Below are 16,262 nucleotides of genomic sequence, written 5' to 3'. Positions count from 1 at the left end.
CACTTGACATAAAAGGTACATGATGTGACCGACAACAACCATCATCACAAGAAAATGAGAATGAAGGGAAAAAGATACGAGGGACTTTTTTTATTGAAGGAACTTTTATCTGACGGGTGAACCACGTGAACAACTGGATGCTGAATTCGTTTTTCGCCGAAACGTGGGGGTTCATTGAAAATTGATGAAGCTTGAGAAACACTTTCGGCGGAAAAATTCTCCTGTCATCCAAGCTTCACGTTTTTTTAGGTACAAACATCTGAGATTCTGAATGAACGGGGAATTTAAAACCAATGGAAAACAAAACGAGGAAATTAGGAAAAAGTGTTGTAAAAAGGGAGTTATAAATAAAATTAAAAATAGGAAAATAGTGAAGTACCACAATAAAAATACTGGTAATGAGCAATTATTTCTTAGTCGGTCGTGGTTTCATATCTTCGATACATTTGTGGATTACAATTTTCGATCCTGGTTGAGTGTTTCCTTCGTGACCCTGAAATCATTTTGGAATTTGCTAATTGATCAAAATTTCATTCAAATTTTCAGAAACAGGCTGGGATCGGGGCTGCCGTTTTTTTTTGGGAAAAATTGTTTTTTTTATTTTTATTTTTTGGGTTTTTGTGGAACAATTTATTTTTTGGTTTTTGGGATCAAAAAAACAAAAAATAAATTAAAGCACTGATTCAGCAAAACACTTTTTTAAAAACTAAAATCCTTCCGTTCGTTCAAGTTAATATTTTATGAAAAATTACCATTTTGTCCCGTTTAAAATCAAAAGTTGATTATTTTTTGTTTTTTTTTTTCATAAATTAGATTTTTTGTTTTGTGGGCCGAATTTCAAACAAATTTTTTTTGTTTGTTTGGTCGAATTTTTGCAACAGACCTGGTAGGGATATTGTTTTTGGCAAAAATCTATTTTTATTTATTTTTTCGGACAAAAAAAAAACAAAAAAAAGTTTGTTGCAAAAATGTTGATTTTTAGCACATTTATTTGTTGCATTTTTAGAAATTAATTATTTTTTGGTCGAAATTTTTTTTGATGACAGCCCTGGGAGCAGGTACAAATTGTGGTCATATTTTTCCAGATGAATTATTTTTAATTTTTATAAATATATATATTTTTTTTCAATTAGAAGATACATTTTCCGTTAGAGCAAAGGTGCGGCGCGGATTTTCGCAATTGCCGCACGTTTTTTTCCGTATTTACTTTACCACTTTTCAACAAGAAATTTCGACAGGAATTAAATTTTTTAAAAATTAGATTTTTATCGAAAATTTAATTTTTGCAACTGAATTATTTTTAATCTAAATTAGTAGTTAATACAAATATTTTCTGCTTTTTACTCCAGAAACGCGGTTTAACATTTGCATTAACCACTAATTTGGCTTAAATATAGAAAATGAGCCGGAAAAATGTTTTTTTTTTATAAAATGCATTTTCAATTGATTTTTGTTCGAAATTTCCTGTTGAAAAAGTGAAAAATAAATACAAAAACCCTGCCGCACCTTTGCTCCGCAGAAGGTGTACCACCTCAAAAAAAAAACTCACTCGACTCCAATCATAGCCCAATGCATAGACAAGGAAAGCACCCGAACTATGAACATCACAGCATGTCAACGGCATTGGATGTGGTTCTGATGTCTTCAGCTTTGTCCGTGCATCCTTGTCCCACATTGAATAACGGCCATCTGAACCAATTGTGACCAGAGTTCCGTGTTGTGGATGGAAGCAAATATCATTGACAGCGTAAATTTCTTGAAATCCGTTCACAAGTTCAGCTGATCGATGACATTTGAATGTGAAGTTGTCTTTTGGATTTGCAACATCCACGTATTGTACAGCTACTCGACCTTCAATAGATCCTAGAGCGAATCCAGCGGGATTTTGATTCGATTTATCCTTGAAAATTGAGATACATCTGATCTGGAACTTTAATTGACTTTCAATATCTTTCACTTCTGTTGGTCCATTTTCCAGATTATAAACTTTGATATGCTTGTTAGCTAGTGCAACAACTGCCATCGGATATAGCACATCGGCTGCATAAACTCTTTCCGGTAATTGAATCTGTGCCATTTGTGTCTGATTTGGTAGATTCTTCATGTCCCAAAATCGAAGAGTTTTATCGAATGATCCGGTCATCAGACACTGATAGTTGTTTCCATTAATCCAGTGACAAGTCTTCACTGGTCCATCATGTGTTCCGACAACTGCAACCTGATTAGAAGCGAGGTCCCACAGACGAGCTTCTTTGTCAGCACATGCGATGAAAATTTTAGAACTGTCTTCAATCCAGGCGATATCTAGAATTGGAGCTGGAATGTTTTGCTGTGCTTTTCCTTCGAATGTGTTGGCATCATTGAACATCCACACTCGAATTGTCTGAAAATATACTCATTATTCAACAGTATTGAAAATCTATGACTGTGAGACGAAATTTGATCCGATATGTAAATAATTTTATATTTGAACTATAAATCATTTACTATATATAAAGCGCTTATTCTGTGTGTCCATAGTTTGGAGTCTATGTAGTCTTTGTAGTCTGTGAAGTTTTGGCTTCTGGAGGGACAGTGAGTTGGGGTTAGTGGTGGGATATAGTCGGGGTACTGTAGTGGTACAATAGTGGTACGGTAGGAATACTGTAGGGTTACGGTAGTTTCAGAAAAATTAGTTTTCAGCCCCAGAAGTCGGGGGCCGCGCCGGAGGTGCGGTCCACGGCTGGTAATTATATAAATGAAAAACAACTGAATTCTGAATGAGAACTACCGATTTTAGAGTTTTCTTTTTTTTCGGTTTTGCTAAAAACGAAAATTGTTCGTTTTTCGGTTTTGCTCAAAAAAAACCAAAAAATCGAAAAAAAAAAATTTCGGCGGCACCCCTGCTTCAGGGCTGTACGGGAAATTTTTTCGGCAAACGCACAAAACTTCTTATTTTACTATGATAGTCTAACTTTTTTGAATTAAAATTGGTGTGGAAATGAAGAAAAAGCGTCGTTCTATTTGAAAAAAAAATTAACATTGCCGAAAAGGCCTAATGCCTGAAAATTGACGTTAAAAGTGCCGCTTAAAGTTTTTGGCGAATTGCAACTTTCGGGCACTATTTAAGGTCTTTTTCAAAAATTTTCACAAAAAAATTAATTATATTTTGAGACGGAATCAATAAAATAAGCAGTTTTGAATGTTTGCCGTGCAGCAATGGTTCTGATCAGTATTTCCAAATAGCATGTACAATATATAACATACACCGTCCCAAGATCCGCATGCCAGCATTGGTTTATCTTGCGGTGTGGGGCTGAACTTGATGACCTGAATTGTGTCCTCTGGAGCTCCATCAACCTGAAAAAAACGATATGAAGGTAAAAATTGAATGTAAAATTTACCAGAAAGTCATCATTCTGTGTAGTGTTGGCAGCGGGAGTAGTTGTCGAGGTTGAAATATTCGATCCTCCGAACATCGATTTATTGCCAAATCCCGACGATCCGAACATTCTGCAATTTTAATTTATACAGTTTTAAGAAAGTACAGAGCGCAGAAAATAATAAAGAAGAAGAGAAAATTATTACATGAGGTAGATCACAAAATCAGGATGAAGAAAAATTGAACAATAGGAATAAGGGTAATTAGGAAAAATAGTGATAGATAATTGCAGCAGAAACAGCTGCAACACCAATGACAACAGGAGTCTGCCAGCTGTTCAACTGAAAATTGGGCAACCATCGCCAAAATTTCTGTCGGTTTTCCGTTTTACGGCATTTTTCCAACATTCGCTTTATTTCAGCTTTTCTGAAACAATAAAAATAACGCCAGTCGATAAATAATGGTATTTTGATTTTCAATTGTTGAATATTCGCCAAAAATGAATATCTAACATGATATTGAGAAATTTTGATTATAAATATTATAACGCCTACCTTTCTTCATTAATCATTTCGAAATATTTCGATTATTTAAGTTTAGAGAATGAAAAACGTTGAAAAACGAAAGAAAATTAAAGAAAATTTCAGCGAAAGAATTCCGTTTTTGAAAATTGGCAGTAGAGCGCAGTTGCGCGTGGCGTCCCACTGGGGAAAAATGTTCCGGAGAAACAACACCGTGGAGAAGTGGCGTCGTTCGCAGAAGTTTTGCAACTTTTCACGTTGTGAAAAGGAAAAATCATAACTAAATAGAAGTTTTTTTTTTTAAACCAGAGAAATATTTCTCCAGAAATAAGTTAATGCATGTATGTTAGAAAAAATCTTTACATCAGAAAATGAATTTTTATGTGTAAAGTTGGTGGAAACACATTAATTGTATTTAATTCGGAATATATTTTTATTCGAATAAAAAGGTTAAAAAAGATCAAAGCAGAATGGTAGAAAGGAAATATTGGGACAAATGCATTTTCAAAAAAATTGATTTTTGGTCATACAGTTCAGATTTTGGAGGAAATTCTAACAGAGAGATCAAGCAGTATATATTGATTGTGAAAAAAAAATCGTATTTTCCCATTATTTGCCGATTCTTGAATTTGTAGCATAATCAAAGAAAACATAATTGGGATCATAAATAAAGTTTTTCGATTTGGTCATTTATTGAATATTTTCCTGTAGAATTCATTGAAGCACATAGGATTCATATTTGTAGGTATCCTGGAATAAATGAAGTTGAGATTTCAAATGTACAAGTTTTTGTTCAGATACCTGATCTTTCTCAATTTTCAATCGTTTACGAAATTGCAGTTTTCCAATTAACCGATCTCTTTCATCAAAATCCACAATCCAGTCACGTGGCTTTATGAATTTATCAACATCTTCTGTATTTGTAGAATCTATCATTCTTACAGTATTCGCGTGCGCTTCTAGATATTTTTCGAGGTGGCGGAGTTGATTGTGTCGCGTTCGAATGTATTTGATAATAATATCATAAATAAATGAATGTTGTTGGTTGGTGAGTGCAGAATGATTACGTTTACTTCGCACTTTTAACATCCACCACTCAATTGAATATGAATTTTTAATTCTATTATCGATTAAATTGATAAGAATATCAATTATTATGAATACACCACAACGAGCTCCTCCGGTTGAACATTGAATAATTGGAGCATTGGTTGGAGGAGTATGATGATATTTTTTGAAAAAGGAAGACATACAGTTATTTTTCATTACAGCAAGTAATGGAACTCCAACTTCTGGAAAACATAATTAAATTATCTACGTAATTGAAATCTTTGTAATTCAACTAACCTTTCATTGTATTGTAGAATGCCATAAAGTCTTCATATTTTGGTAGATTGAATTCAGTCCAACCGTGAAATTTATAATGGTGAACTTGGTGTGTTTCTGAGGGTTTTTGAAATGAAAATATATTCATAGCAACCTATATATATATCGTATTTTTTAATACAAACTAACCATTTCCAACACTAACTTCCAGTAGTCTATATTCAAGTATGTTTCTTTTGACAAACTCCTTGCATGTGATGTCATAAATTCCAAACTTAAGTTCTTCTCGTGTATTGTTAGGAAAATACTTGTCAGATTTTTCAATTCCCAACTCAACGTCTTCCAAAAGCATCACAATTGCCGGAGATTTCTGTTCGAATACCATTTGCCAGAAAAATGGAATCTGTGTGTCTTGTGCGGCGCCCGTAATTATATAATGACGTCCAATTTCGGGAAACTCGGCCACAGATGCATTGATGTATCCAAGTGGGTTTCTCTGAGTTGAGGTAAGATTCACGAGGTTGTAGTCATCTGTAAGCTTTTGATTTGGAAAAAATTAATTTATAAAATAGTTATTGTTGTATGTGTCTCCCGTATGACCCTCTTTGCCTCCTTCGAGCCTGTTTATTCCTGCCTGCCTGTCTACACGCCTACCTACGCGCTGACCTCCCGTTGTACCTAAATACCTTTCAACATGCCTACCTAAACAGCGTCACCATGAATAAATTTTAAACACATAGGTAATGCAATGAATAGGCATGATGTGAATGGGAACAAATTATCAATTTGATAGGCGTGAGATAGGCAGAGATATAGGTATGCCCGGAGATATGTCTGCCTATTTTTATAATCTTCTACTTAACATAGCTTACAGGGAACAGCTCCATATATATTTCTGTGAATATTCTCCGTCCGTTGTCCTTCACTTATTGTTCGTGCTCGTTGATATCTGTCGAAATCCGCAATAATATTTATTCTCTGAAAATTATACGATAAAACAATTTTGTAAGACTTGACTCACTTGATTTATCCTGTTCCAAATATGATTCTTATTGATTAGAATCCATTTTTCACAAAGAAACATGAAAATATTCTCGTCTTCACGAATATTCGTCATCGTCAAATTGTACAGCAGAAATGGCTCGCGAGGGTGAATTTATACTGTCAATGACTTCCTTTTCGTTTTCTTTCTTTTTCGCAGAATCTCACAATGTTCTAGGCAAAAACACAAAATTATAAAGGATTACGGTATTTTTACTTAATGTTTGACTAATAGATGTCGCATTGGGAAAATGTAGGTCAAGTCATGTCTATTCTGTTTCGTAAAGTAGAATATTATCTGAAGATTCAAATTATGAGTTGTTATTTTAAAATAAAAACTGCGTCGAAAAGTTGTTATGAATGAAACAAATGTGAAAAACAAATTTCAATTCTAGAAAAAAAGCACAGCTAGTAATCGGGAGCTTATATTATTACCCATACGCCAAATATTGCGATTTTTTGAGTTAAAAATACGGTATCTAGTCTCGACACGACAACTGTTTGATAAATACAAACGGGTGTGCGCCTTTGAAGAGTACTGTAGTATCAAACTTTTGTTACTGCGGAATTTTTTATCGATTTTTCGTTAACAATTCGTTGAATTACATGTGTTTTTGACTAGCTACAACCAAAATAACTTTTTACACGATTATGTGAGAATTATAATACTAGAGAAAATATTGGACGACTGTTTCAAATGAAAACAATAGTAGAAATGCTAGTTTTTTATATATGAATGAGGAATGATTGAAAAGCTCTCAATATATGTAACACAAAACTATGAGAAAACATTCGATTTAGTTGGAGGAAATTTGATACGGAATGTCAGAGATTACTGAAAATTAGAATTTGTATCCGATGTTTTCTTGTGGTACTGAAATAATCACATTCTCTCGTAATTTTGAAAGTTGATGAAAAATTTTGTGATGTTTCCTACGGGGGCACATTTTTGCGTGTTCCCTCTTTCAAATTTAAATTTTAGTTTTTTGACGTGATGCCAATAAAGTTTCTCCAAAGTTTTTAAAAATACACTACGTCAATCTGATGAAAACATATCATTCTTAATACTTCAACTCACTTTCTCCATTCCTTTATATTTCTCAAATTTCTCGTACTGTTCTGATGGCCGATCCTCCACCAAATCCGTCATCGGTTCCTCCAAATGGTAATCTAACCGGAACACCGTCAGCTGGAAATGCAGCTGCAGTTGCTCCAATGGCTCATGAAAAAGATCGACAGTCAAAAGAAGGAGATGAAATTGTCACCAAATCAGGTAGATTTATATTGTAAGAGTATGCTCATTGTAGAATTTTTTGCAGGCAAAAAGTACAAATTAGGTCCGGTTCTTGGCGAGGGTGGCTATGGAACCGTATTCCTATCTCAAGATGATGATATCAAGATTGCTGTGATTGCTGTAAGTTGCTTTCCATATATAATTGTTCAGAACGAAGTTTGGTTCAAAGAGCAAAAGAAGCATCACGTAATACATGTCGTACACAATTTCTCTTCGAAACTCCTAGTCAATACGACAAAATATTCACGATCGTCGACAGTTATGCGTTTCAATCTGCACCTGATTACAAGAAAATCAACAAATTACTTGTGGAGGTACAGTAGTGAATGACAAAATAACAATGTGAAGCACACTCACACTCAGAAGTTCTTGAGGCAGAACTGCTGGGCACAATACCATTTTTCATTTAAAAACTGCAACTAATAGTATTTTTAATTAGAAATACTAAGTTTTTATAAAGGTTTCATATTTAGAGATGATTTTATGTGAGGTAGGCGTGATTCGAGAATCTGAACAATAATCATTTTTTTATTAAAAACTAAACACCAACTTTCAGGCTAGAGAAGAACGCCAACTTCGTGATCGTGAAAACTGGGATTGGGAAGATGAAACAATCTCGACCACTATCGCCACAATCACTTCATTCTCTGATAAAGAACTTCGCGCCAAGGCTGACCAACAGTACGTTTTCTCATTGTTTTCAAATCGCTCAAAATAAAATACTGTAATTTTCAGGTCAAAAGAGACGAGTACTAGTTTTGATTTTTCTCATTTCTTGGTCTCCTATTTCTCTTCCATTCCTTTGCACATCAATCAGCCATCATGAGCTTATTGGGATAAATGTCTTAATAAAGAAGATTTATGTTTTGCAATATTTTTTAAATATATAATAGAAAAATAAAGAAAAAGAAATTTAAAAATTAAAGGATTAAAGGACGATCCGTTCTTCAAGTGCTATGAACTGCGGAACTGGGAGTCAGGTACACTGCCTGAGATACCAAAAAAGAGAATTAAAAGAAGAATATACTGTTTTTCTTATTTGACACGATAGCAACGGAAAAGCAAAATCCGGCTCCTTACTTAAATAACTGAAAATCTCATTCGTATTTTAATTGTAAAGCGAAATCGCATGGGAATTGAGATTGTTCAGCGTTTAGACCACGAAGCCCATGTGCCTAATCTAACTAAATAAGAATGAAAACAGGAATATATAACCAAGAATGACATTTAAATGCGGTAGGCTGTGCAAGGCCGCCGGTAAGGAAGGTAGAGTGAAAAGGGGAGTGAGAGGCGCCTCTACTGGATGAAATGCTAAAAGGACAAAATTGGACATTGACATGGATTTCTAAAAACGAAATTTTCATAAAGTAAAAAATGCGCCAAATTTTAAATATTCAGTGACGACATTATGTAACTTATCCCGTTATGATGAAGGATATAGGCTAGAACCTTGCCCTAATAAAATTTGGAAGGTAATTCATCTCTGAAAAATGTAACAATGTGATTCGGGAACTATTTATCCATCTTTAAAATACAAAAGATCAGTGTTTTACAAATCAGACGACAACTTTCTTGTATTGCTCGAGGAAAGCATCATACGCCTCTTGAACTCCGCTTTCGTCCATCAATTTCTTTTTGCGGAAGTAGTTGAGAATGACTTGATGCACGAACAGATACTGGGCATCCGTCTGAAAATAATAAAACTGTAAAAATGCATGTACAGTCTGCAAACAACCTGGATTGAATTGTTACGTTGCTCGCAAATTTTGACCAAGATCTTTTCCCCATCATCAATGATCTGGCCTGCGAGCAGTTGATCCATGATGTACTCCAACATCACAACAGAGCCAGTGCGTCCAATACCTGCAGAACAATGGACAACGATAGGACCTCTGAAAATACATAAAAATGCATCTCGACACAATACACAGACATCAACTTACTTTGATGGTCTAGCATTCTCCAGAAGCTCAAGAACAGCCATATCCGCAGCTGGAACACCGCGATCTGGCCAGTCATTCCAGTGATAATGAGTGGTCTTTCGAGTTTTCTCGCCAGGTCCTTCGATCACAATCTCTGTTGCAGTGACGTTTGCCTTTGCATCAGCACGGAACGAATAATGAAAACTTTCAATGAACTATTCAAACTTGAGAAAGAATAGAACTTACCGTCACCGAAGATTCGCATTTAACTGAGATCTTCTGACCACCTTCGTCAAAGTCCATCACATCACCCTTCTTGCTCGGGAAGTATTCGAAACACTTTTTTGCTCCTTTCTCCAGAAAGTTGCACAGCATAAAAATGTACTCGACCTTGTCTTGATAGCACATGTACCAAAAGTCGGCACAAGTCTTCTCCAATGGGGCCTGGGTGCAGATGAATCTTTTCGGGTTCGTTGGAGTTGCCACGTAGTTCGCATGAATGTATTCATGCGGCCATGGTCCTTCCAGTTTGACACGATTGTTGTCAAGGCATCCAACGTCTTTGTAGCGGTTCTTTCCAGCTTCTTGAGCTTCTTTGAACGCTTTCATTTTCTCAAAATCGTTGAAGCGTCTCATCCCAACGAACTCGGCGCGAAGCCCTTGTGGCATCTTTTCCAGTGTACGCTGAACGAACTTCAAGATCTGAAACAGATTTATATTTAATGGGAGATGGTATGGTAGTTTTTTTGATGTACTGCGAGGCTCCTTATATTTAAAAAAATCAAAATAGTTTACCTGTTTCTTTTGTTGTTTCCGCTCAACCAGTGTTGGTTCATCGAGCACCGACGATTTGGTGCTGCTGTTTGCACTCTCTGTAGCGCGAGGCTTATTTGTACGCCGTTCTGAAACAATTTACATGATTGGCATACTCGAACTTTCATAGTAACTTACTCATCTTCGACATGTTAAATTGCTTTCGAAGTTGTTAAGAACTGCGACCAATAATTTACCAAAGTCGGTAATAATTGAAAAAACTGATGAATCTACTGCTTTTATAGGGAGGGGGTGAGGCTACGTGAAATACGTTTCAAAAACTCATGTATTTAGGGTTTCACGTTCTTCACGAAATAAAATTGTAGAGGTGAAAACTTTTAAACCTTTCATCTTTGAAAAAGAACTAATTATTATTTAAAGGTGTAATTTCGTACAGTTAACTTGCGATGTACGACGAGAAGACGACGATATTTTAAAATTTGTTTTAATAAATTAAACAGAAAATTATTTAAATGTATGTATGTATGAGAAAAACTTTCAATTCATATTCAATTGTAGTAGACGAGAAGGATCAATTTGGGGATCCAAGTATTCAGTTGTGTTTTCTGATTGATCACCAGAGTATACACCAATTGCAAACACTTGTTGAGAACCGAGTGATACATTCAGATACTTTTGAGATTTGTTTGGACGATAGCAGCTCGGCAATTCGTTGCAACTTATACACCAACTTTAACAACTTAAGCGCCAACTTTATCGTTTTGCAACGTTTCTACGAACTTTAGCAACTTATTTACCAACTTTAGATGTGCACTTTCTACTATGTTAAGAAAGTCGTAAGTAACTAAGTCTCAGAAGCCAGCTGAAACTGGAGAGAAAATAAAAAAAGAGCAAGAAAGCTCATGAAATATTTTCCAGTATATAGTTTTGGCCAAAAAAACATCTTGTTTCTTGAACTGCAAGTTTCTCAATTAGTGCTATCAGAGTTTACTCCCTAAAACTAAGATGATATGTGAAGTGTCAAAAGTCTGGGGAAACTAGAAAAGGAGTTTTTTAATCAATAAATTAAAGAAAGGAAACAGTCAAGAATGCCAACTCCTAGGAGCTGGATCGTTAGAATACGTGCGCGCGTGCTGCCTATGTTCTGCCAAGATTAGCCAACTTTATCCAACATTAGCCTACTTTGACCAACTTTATCCAACTTTTTTCCCAAAGTTAGCAACTTCTGCACTTGTCATTTATAAAGTTGCTAAAGTTGGTGGATAAGTTGCGGCGAATTGCCGAGAGTACAGAATACAGTTGGAGCAGTCTCATCAAGTTTCCATCGATATGTGATAAGAAATATAACTGTGGGGGTGAGATGTACGGTATGAGATTGAATTAAGTAAGTTGATACAAGTGCACCTACATCAGGTTTCTGTAAAAATCTCGTATTTTATTCAAAATTGTTCAACTTTTAGATTTATCAATACGTTTTCAAATTTACAAAAAGCATACAACGGAAGGCGGATCAATCAATTGCTCAATTTATTCTCATTATCAATTAATTTGGCGTGTTCAATTGAATATTGGAAGTTCCTTCATAAATCTCTTGCATCTCTATAGATTGCATCTCTATAGAAACATTGCATCTCTATAGAACTTTTCGGCTGGAAATTCCTTTGTGAATCCAACACCACCGAGCTGATGTTGACGTCGCCACCTGGAAGAAAACGCACAGTCTGCTTTCTCGCAGAGGACATTTCCCTAGCTAGAAAATCTCATGAAAACCATATTTTTAAACTGTGGCTTATTTATTCCTGAATGGAATAAACTGAAGAACAATATAAAAAATAAATTGACAAAAATAATAAAAACACGATTCAATAGTACATGATATGAAGCTTTCGTGGGAATCTAAAGATTCTAAAAATAAAACTTGGTTAACTTGAAAACGGTATGATAATTGAGATTCTAATACTGGGAAATTAAAAACGGGGAGAATATCTCATTTGGTCGTTGATGCTTGAATAGGTGAAGCTTGGCGAAGACGAAGACGAAACTTGCTGAGAGCTGAGGTACTTGATGACATCCATTGTCTGAAGATCCGGACGAGATCTGAATTCATTTTATCAGTTTACATATAACTTATTCCAACTAACTTGCTAGATCCGAAACGAGTCTGTGAGAACTCAACGCCACTGAAGGTTTGAGCAGATGACGGCTTGTAGACGAAGCGGAATGGATACATCTGAAAAAAAAATGAAATAAAATTTAGAATCTGAATATTTTTTGCATACCTCCCGAAGATGAGAGAGATTTGCGTTGATATCATCACATTTCTCTCGCGCCAATGGAGAATACATTGTGTTGACCATTTCGAGAGCAGCTGTAATTTATTTTCAAAATTGTTTTGATGATTCAATTTTCAAAAAAAAAAATTCACCTTTGTCGTTGGTGAGAAGCGGCTTTTTTCCAACAAGAACCGATTTCCCAGCTGCTCCAAGATTCGAGCAAGGCTCCGCGCGGATTGCAGCGGTTCTGACCACGTACTCGGGGACTGATTGGTAGCTGGAAAAATGAAATTTAAAGTATTTTTATATTGTCTTGTATAAAATCCAACTTCTCATCGCAGTTCACATCTCCAATCCAAATCGGTGTTTCGATTCCGTTCTCCGATAAACGAACGAAGACGTGGCCCGGATTGGCAAAAATGATCATGTTTGCTGAAACAAAAAAAATTAGAAAAATACCAATTTATTTATTTTTACAAACTTGGAAGTAGACGCAGAACATCACTCGGAGGGACTCCAGCTTCTTCGGCAGAACTTGCAAAGCATAAAGAAGTGGTTGTGTTAATCATTCGCTTCATCTCACCTAGAATTTTAAAAATAATTTTTTGTTCTATTTCTCAGGTTTTAACAAAAAAACTTACCATTTTTCGGATGATGAACATCCCAGGTAGACGAGAAATGTGAGACGAGGTAGTTTCCAAGTTCAGCGCCAAATATGCCGACCTGGAAAATATAAATTAACTCTAAACCATCAAAAAATTGTTTCAAATTACCGGTCTTCTTGGAATATGTCCAAATAAGTATCTGCACACAAAATTGACGAGCTCGCGGACTTCGGTATACATTTTCTCCTGAAAATTTAATTATAGTGAGAGATACAAATTAAACAATAAAACAATAAATATGAGACCACCCACGACGAAAACGAAAGTGCGAGCTTCTAATTTTAATAAAAGAGTTCATAAATACTGACAAAATCAACTCAATATCGGTTTAAAAAATTTCATCTATGCATTGCGAACGTAAAATTGAGCGAGCGAAGAGTGTAAATACCACCCATGACAAAACCGAGGACCACCAACAAAGATAATTGAAAAATGTACTTCTTTTTCAATAAATGTTAACGAAAAAGTAACTTATAAAAAGTATTCGAAGAAGAAACCATTGAATTAATTGTAAATTTAATGGAAATCGAGGAAGATATGCTAAAAATATGATAATGAAGCAAATTCGAAAAGAATAGGCCGCCCATGAAGTAAACTTGAGCTACGCACCAGCATCACACAATTCAGAAACTACAGTACCCTGATGACCACCCACGAAGAAATTGGTGAGACGGTTTACAGTAAGATTTATTTGAGAAATTCAGAATCATGAATCACAGGAAAACACCGATAACTCGAAAAATCAAATTATACAATAATTTAAAATTTTAGGCAGTTCTTGTACGAAAGACCACCCATGATGAAAATGAGCATTCGCACATTCTTGAGATTTTCTGACTTTATAGAGTTGAGTTTCGTTTTATATATTAAACTTTTTTTAAAATTACACTTTCCATAATTCCTCTATTACGAGACGTCTATGATAATTTTCATAACTTACGCTCGTGTACACTATATATGACGATATTTTACATTTTATTATGTCTGATTAATCTCTAATTTTCTAATATATTCTGGAAAATTGAAAAACCTTTGACAAGAAATCAGTTTTACGTCAATTAGGAGAAAACAGAATTAACATTTTCAAATAATTTCGTTGACCTACATCTCACATCGTACATCTAAAGCGAATAGGTAACCAAAAATAACCAAAATTAAGTACCTAGATGTACCTTTATTAACGAAAAAGTTTGATATTATAAGAGACGAAAATGTTCATCTCATCAAGTAAGTTAATTTTCAACATGTTACTCGGAAACGTTGGCAAATTTGGAGCAAAAATTGTACCTTTTGAGAAGGTTTTTGTTGTGAAGCATCAGCGAATCAGCTTCGAACCGGGCCAGAAACGTGAAAAATATAAATAGTTCATATTGCCCTTGTCTTCGCAAAACCTCCGATTATTACAGATTCGATTCAGAAAAATCTGGAAAATACCAAGTACGAACACAATGATAAATAAATTCAACTGAAAAATTTTATTTTGAAGACAAGATTTTGAGGATAGTTTGCTCGAGTTGACCTCACTTCTTCTGGAAGCAATCGTTTCCAATTCCAGCCAGTGTCTGATAGTTCGGATCATGAGTAGCTAAAAGTTAGATTATAACAAGAATCTGTGAACTAAAAAACAAACCAGCCATTCCAGGACCACCGGCTTTTGGAGCACCTGGAGAAGCACCACCAGCAGCTGGTTTTGCACCGTCTTTCTTGTCGAAACAATCGTTTCCAATTCCAGCAAGTGTTTGGTAATTGGGATCATGGGTGGCTGAAATTCGATTTTTAGTACGTAGCTAGATCTGAATATCCAATGAAACTCACCAGCCATTCCAGGACCTCCAGGCTTTGGAGCACCAGCCGTAGGGGAAGCACCACCAGCAGCAGCAGGAGCTTTTCCTTTCTCTTGGAATACATTTCCATCGACTCCAGCAAGAGTTTGATAATTTGGATCGTGTGTTCCTGCGACAGCATTCTTATCACTTGGAGCCTTTGGACCTCCCTCTGGTTTTGGATCATTGGATGACTTGTCTTTCTTATCACTTTTTCCATCATCACCAGTTGCACCACCACCTCCAGTCTTAGCTCCACCTCCACCATTCGATGATCCACCAGCCTTCTTCTTTCCTCCACATTGTGCAATGACGTATCCAGCAAGAGCAATGGGTGCAAGCGTACTGTAACCAAGATGAGCAAGTTGTAGAAGTGTGTCAAAGTTTTCTGCCATGTTTCTCTCTGAAAACAAATTAGTTGCGTATTTCCAGATAAAGAGCAATCTGAAGCAAGCCGGACATTTTTACCAGACTCCTGAGGATCATGAGTCTCTGAAGGTCTTTATGCCTACATGCGAATCTTCCCCAGAAAAAGCTAAAGAGAAAACTCACCGAATACACAAGGTCGCTGAATAAAAGTCAGAATAAATTAATCAAACAAATAAGTTTCTAAATTGAGACTTTCACGTGTTTCTTTTCATAATTTGAGTAAATACTTTCATGTGAATTTTGGAAAAATATTTTTGAAAGTTGGAATATGTTAGACGCTAAGAGATACATCATGCAGGCAAAATGATTGAACGTGGGAGGTAGGAATAAAGGCACAGAGTAGGCACGTAGGTAGGCAGCATTTTTTCCAGCCTTTCCCGGTTTGTGTGCATTTAAGGTGAACTCTCAGGTATTCAAAAATTTAAGAAACGCGTTCAGTTGTGCATCTTTTGATTTTGAGCAAAATTCTGAAAATTCCATATAAATTCAAAATCTCAAAGATCCGTTTTCTAAGACTTGAATGATCAAATTGTAATGAAAACATCTCAAATTCCTTGGAATCGTTTTTCTCGTTGTCAATGGCAAAATACAATTGTGAAAGAACAAGTGAATCTAGAAATAGGAATTTGTGAGCAGTTTAAACGAGACTATTGAAATTTGAGGAATTTCAAATGAATTCAAAAATGAAGATATTGATGATCGACTGAATTGAGAACAAATGTTATATAGCATTTATAAAATTTTTCTGTATTTTTTCTTCATTTTTCAAAATATTTGCCTCTGCTGTTTGCACCCCCTTGGAAATTAAAGTTTATAATTTCACAGACTCTCAA

At 35.4% G+C, this 16,262-nt stretch overlaps 6 protein-coding genes across 8 annotated transcripts; 1 reads left to right on the top strand and 5 right to left on the bottom strand.

Annotated features, from left to right (window-relative positions):
- Positions 1-76: 76 nt before the first annotated feature.
- On the bottom strand, positions 77-3,492 carry rae-1 (mRNA export factor rae-1). Its single transcript, NM_060249.4, has 4 exons — positions 3,384-3,492; positions 3,247-3,339; positions 1,550-2,383; positions 77-493 (listed from the first exon to the last, which is right to left on the bottom strand). Exons 1-4 carry the CDS (start codon positions 3,489-3,491, stop codon positions 407-409), a joined length of 1,122 nt encoding a protein of 373 aa, NP_492650.1. The 5' UTR covers position 3,492; the 3' UTR covers positions 77-406.
- An 804-nt stretch (positions 3,493-4,296) lies between these two features.
- On the bottom strand, positions 4,297-6,337 carry eak-6 (Tyrosine-protein phosphatase non-receptor type eak-6; the record flags this gene model as incomplete). Of its 2 annotated transcripts, NM_001128976.3 has the most annotated exons (6): positions 4,297-4,632; positions 4,684-5,174; positions 5,230-5,325; positions 5,398-5,739; positions 6,081-6,186; positions 6,230-6,337. In NM_001128976.3, the coding sequence occupies 6 exons, from the start codon at positions 6,323-6,325 to the stop codon at positions 4,597-4,599; spliced, it is 1,167 nt and encodes a 388-aa protein (NP_001122448.1). The 2 variants fall into 2 exon arrangements, with proteins under 2 accessions (NP_001122448.1, NP_001122449.1); NM_001128977.1 differs by having other exon boundaries at positions 4,597-5,174; positions 6,230-6,325.
- A 925-nt stretch (positions 6,338-7,262) lies between these two features.
- On the top strand, positions 7,263-8,433 carry F10G8.2 (Protein kinase domain-containing protein; the record flags this gene model as incomplete). The annotated part of the gene is made up of 4 exons (NM_060247.3): positions 7,263-7,522; positions 7,569-7,857; positions 8,100-8,224; positions 8,279-8,433. Exons 1-4 carry the CDS (start codon positions 7,372-7,374, stop codon positions 8,431-8,433), a joined length of 720 nt encoding a protein of 239 aa, NP_492648.2. The 5' UTR covers positions 7,263-7,371.
- Positions 8,434-9,044: 611 nt separating this feature from the next.
- On the bottom strand, positions 9,045-10,492 carry F10G8.1 (Protein-tyrosine phosphatase). 2 transcript variants are annotated; one of them, NM_001264348.3, is made up of 6 exons: positions 10,417-10,492; positions 10,261-10,367; positions 9,712-10,167; positions 9,487-9,662; positions 9,279-9,435; positions 9,045-9,231 (listed from the first exon to the last, which is right to left on the bottom strand). In NM_001264348.3, exons 1-6 carry the CDS (start codon positions 10,427-10,429, stop codon positions 9,100-9,102), a joined length of 1,041 nt encoding a protein of 346 aa, NP_001251277.1. In that variant the 5' UTR covers positions 10,430-10,492; the 3' UTR covers positions 9,045-9,099. The 2 variants fall into 2 exon arrangements, with proteins under 2 accessions (NP_001251277.1, NP_001380118.1); NM_001392924.1 differs by having other exon boundaries at positions 9,050-9,231; positions 9,487-9,669; positions 10,417-10,479.
- A 1,521-nt stretch (positions 10,493-12,013) lies between these two features.
- Positions 12,014-13,370, bottom strand: fog-3 (Anti-proliferative protein domain-containing protein). Its single transcript, NM_060245.6, has 8 exons — positions 13,286-13,370; positions 13,154-13,235; positions 12,994-13,095; positions 12,842-12,944; positions 12,665-12,789; positions 12,519-12,607; positions 12,381-12,469; positions 12,014-12,336 (listed from the first exon to the last, which is right to left on the bottom strand). The coding sequence occupies exons 1-8, from the start codon at positions 13,355-13,357 to the stop codon at positions 12,207-12,209; spliced, it is 792 nt and encodes a 263-aa protein (NP_492646.1). The 5' UTR covers positions 13,358-13,370; the 3' UTR covers positions 12,014-12,206.
- Positions 13,371-14,639: 1,269 nt separating this feature from the next.
- On the bottom strand, positions 14,640-15,588 carry C03C11.1 (Collagen triple helix repeat protein). Its single transcript, NM_001392923.1, has 4 exons — positions 15,553-15,588; positions 14,993-15,403; positions 14,808-14,939; positions 14,640-14,762 (listed from the first exon to the last, which is right to left on the bottom strand). Exons 2-4 carry the CDS (start codon positions 15,393-15,395, stop codon positions 14,698-14,700), a joined length of 600 nt encoding a protein of 199 aa, NP_001379184.1. The 5' UTR covers positions 15,396-15,403; positions 15,553-15,588; the 3' UTR covers positions 14,640-14,697.
- Between the last annotated feature and the right edge of the window lie 674 nt (positions 15,589-16,262).

The sequence above is a fragment of the Caenorhabditis elegans genome, chromosome I, assembly GCF_000002985.6.
Source record: "Caenorhabditis elegans chromosome I".
Lineage (NCBI taxonomy): Eukaryota > Metazoa > Nematoda > Chromadorea > Rhabditida > Rhabditidae > Caenorhabditis > Caenorhabditis elegans.
The sequence above is the reverse complement of the archived record's forward strand: the minus strand, read 5'-3'. Positions and strand labels throughout refer to the sequence as shown.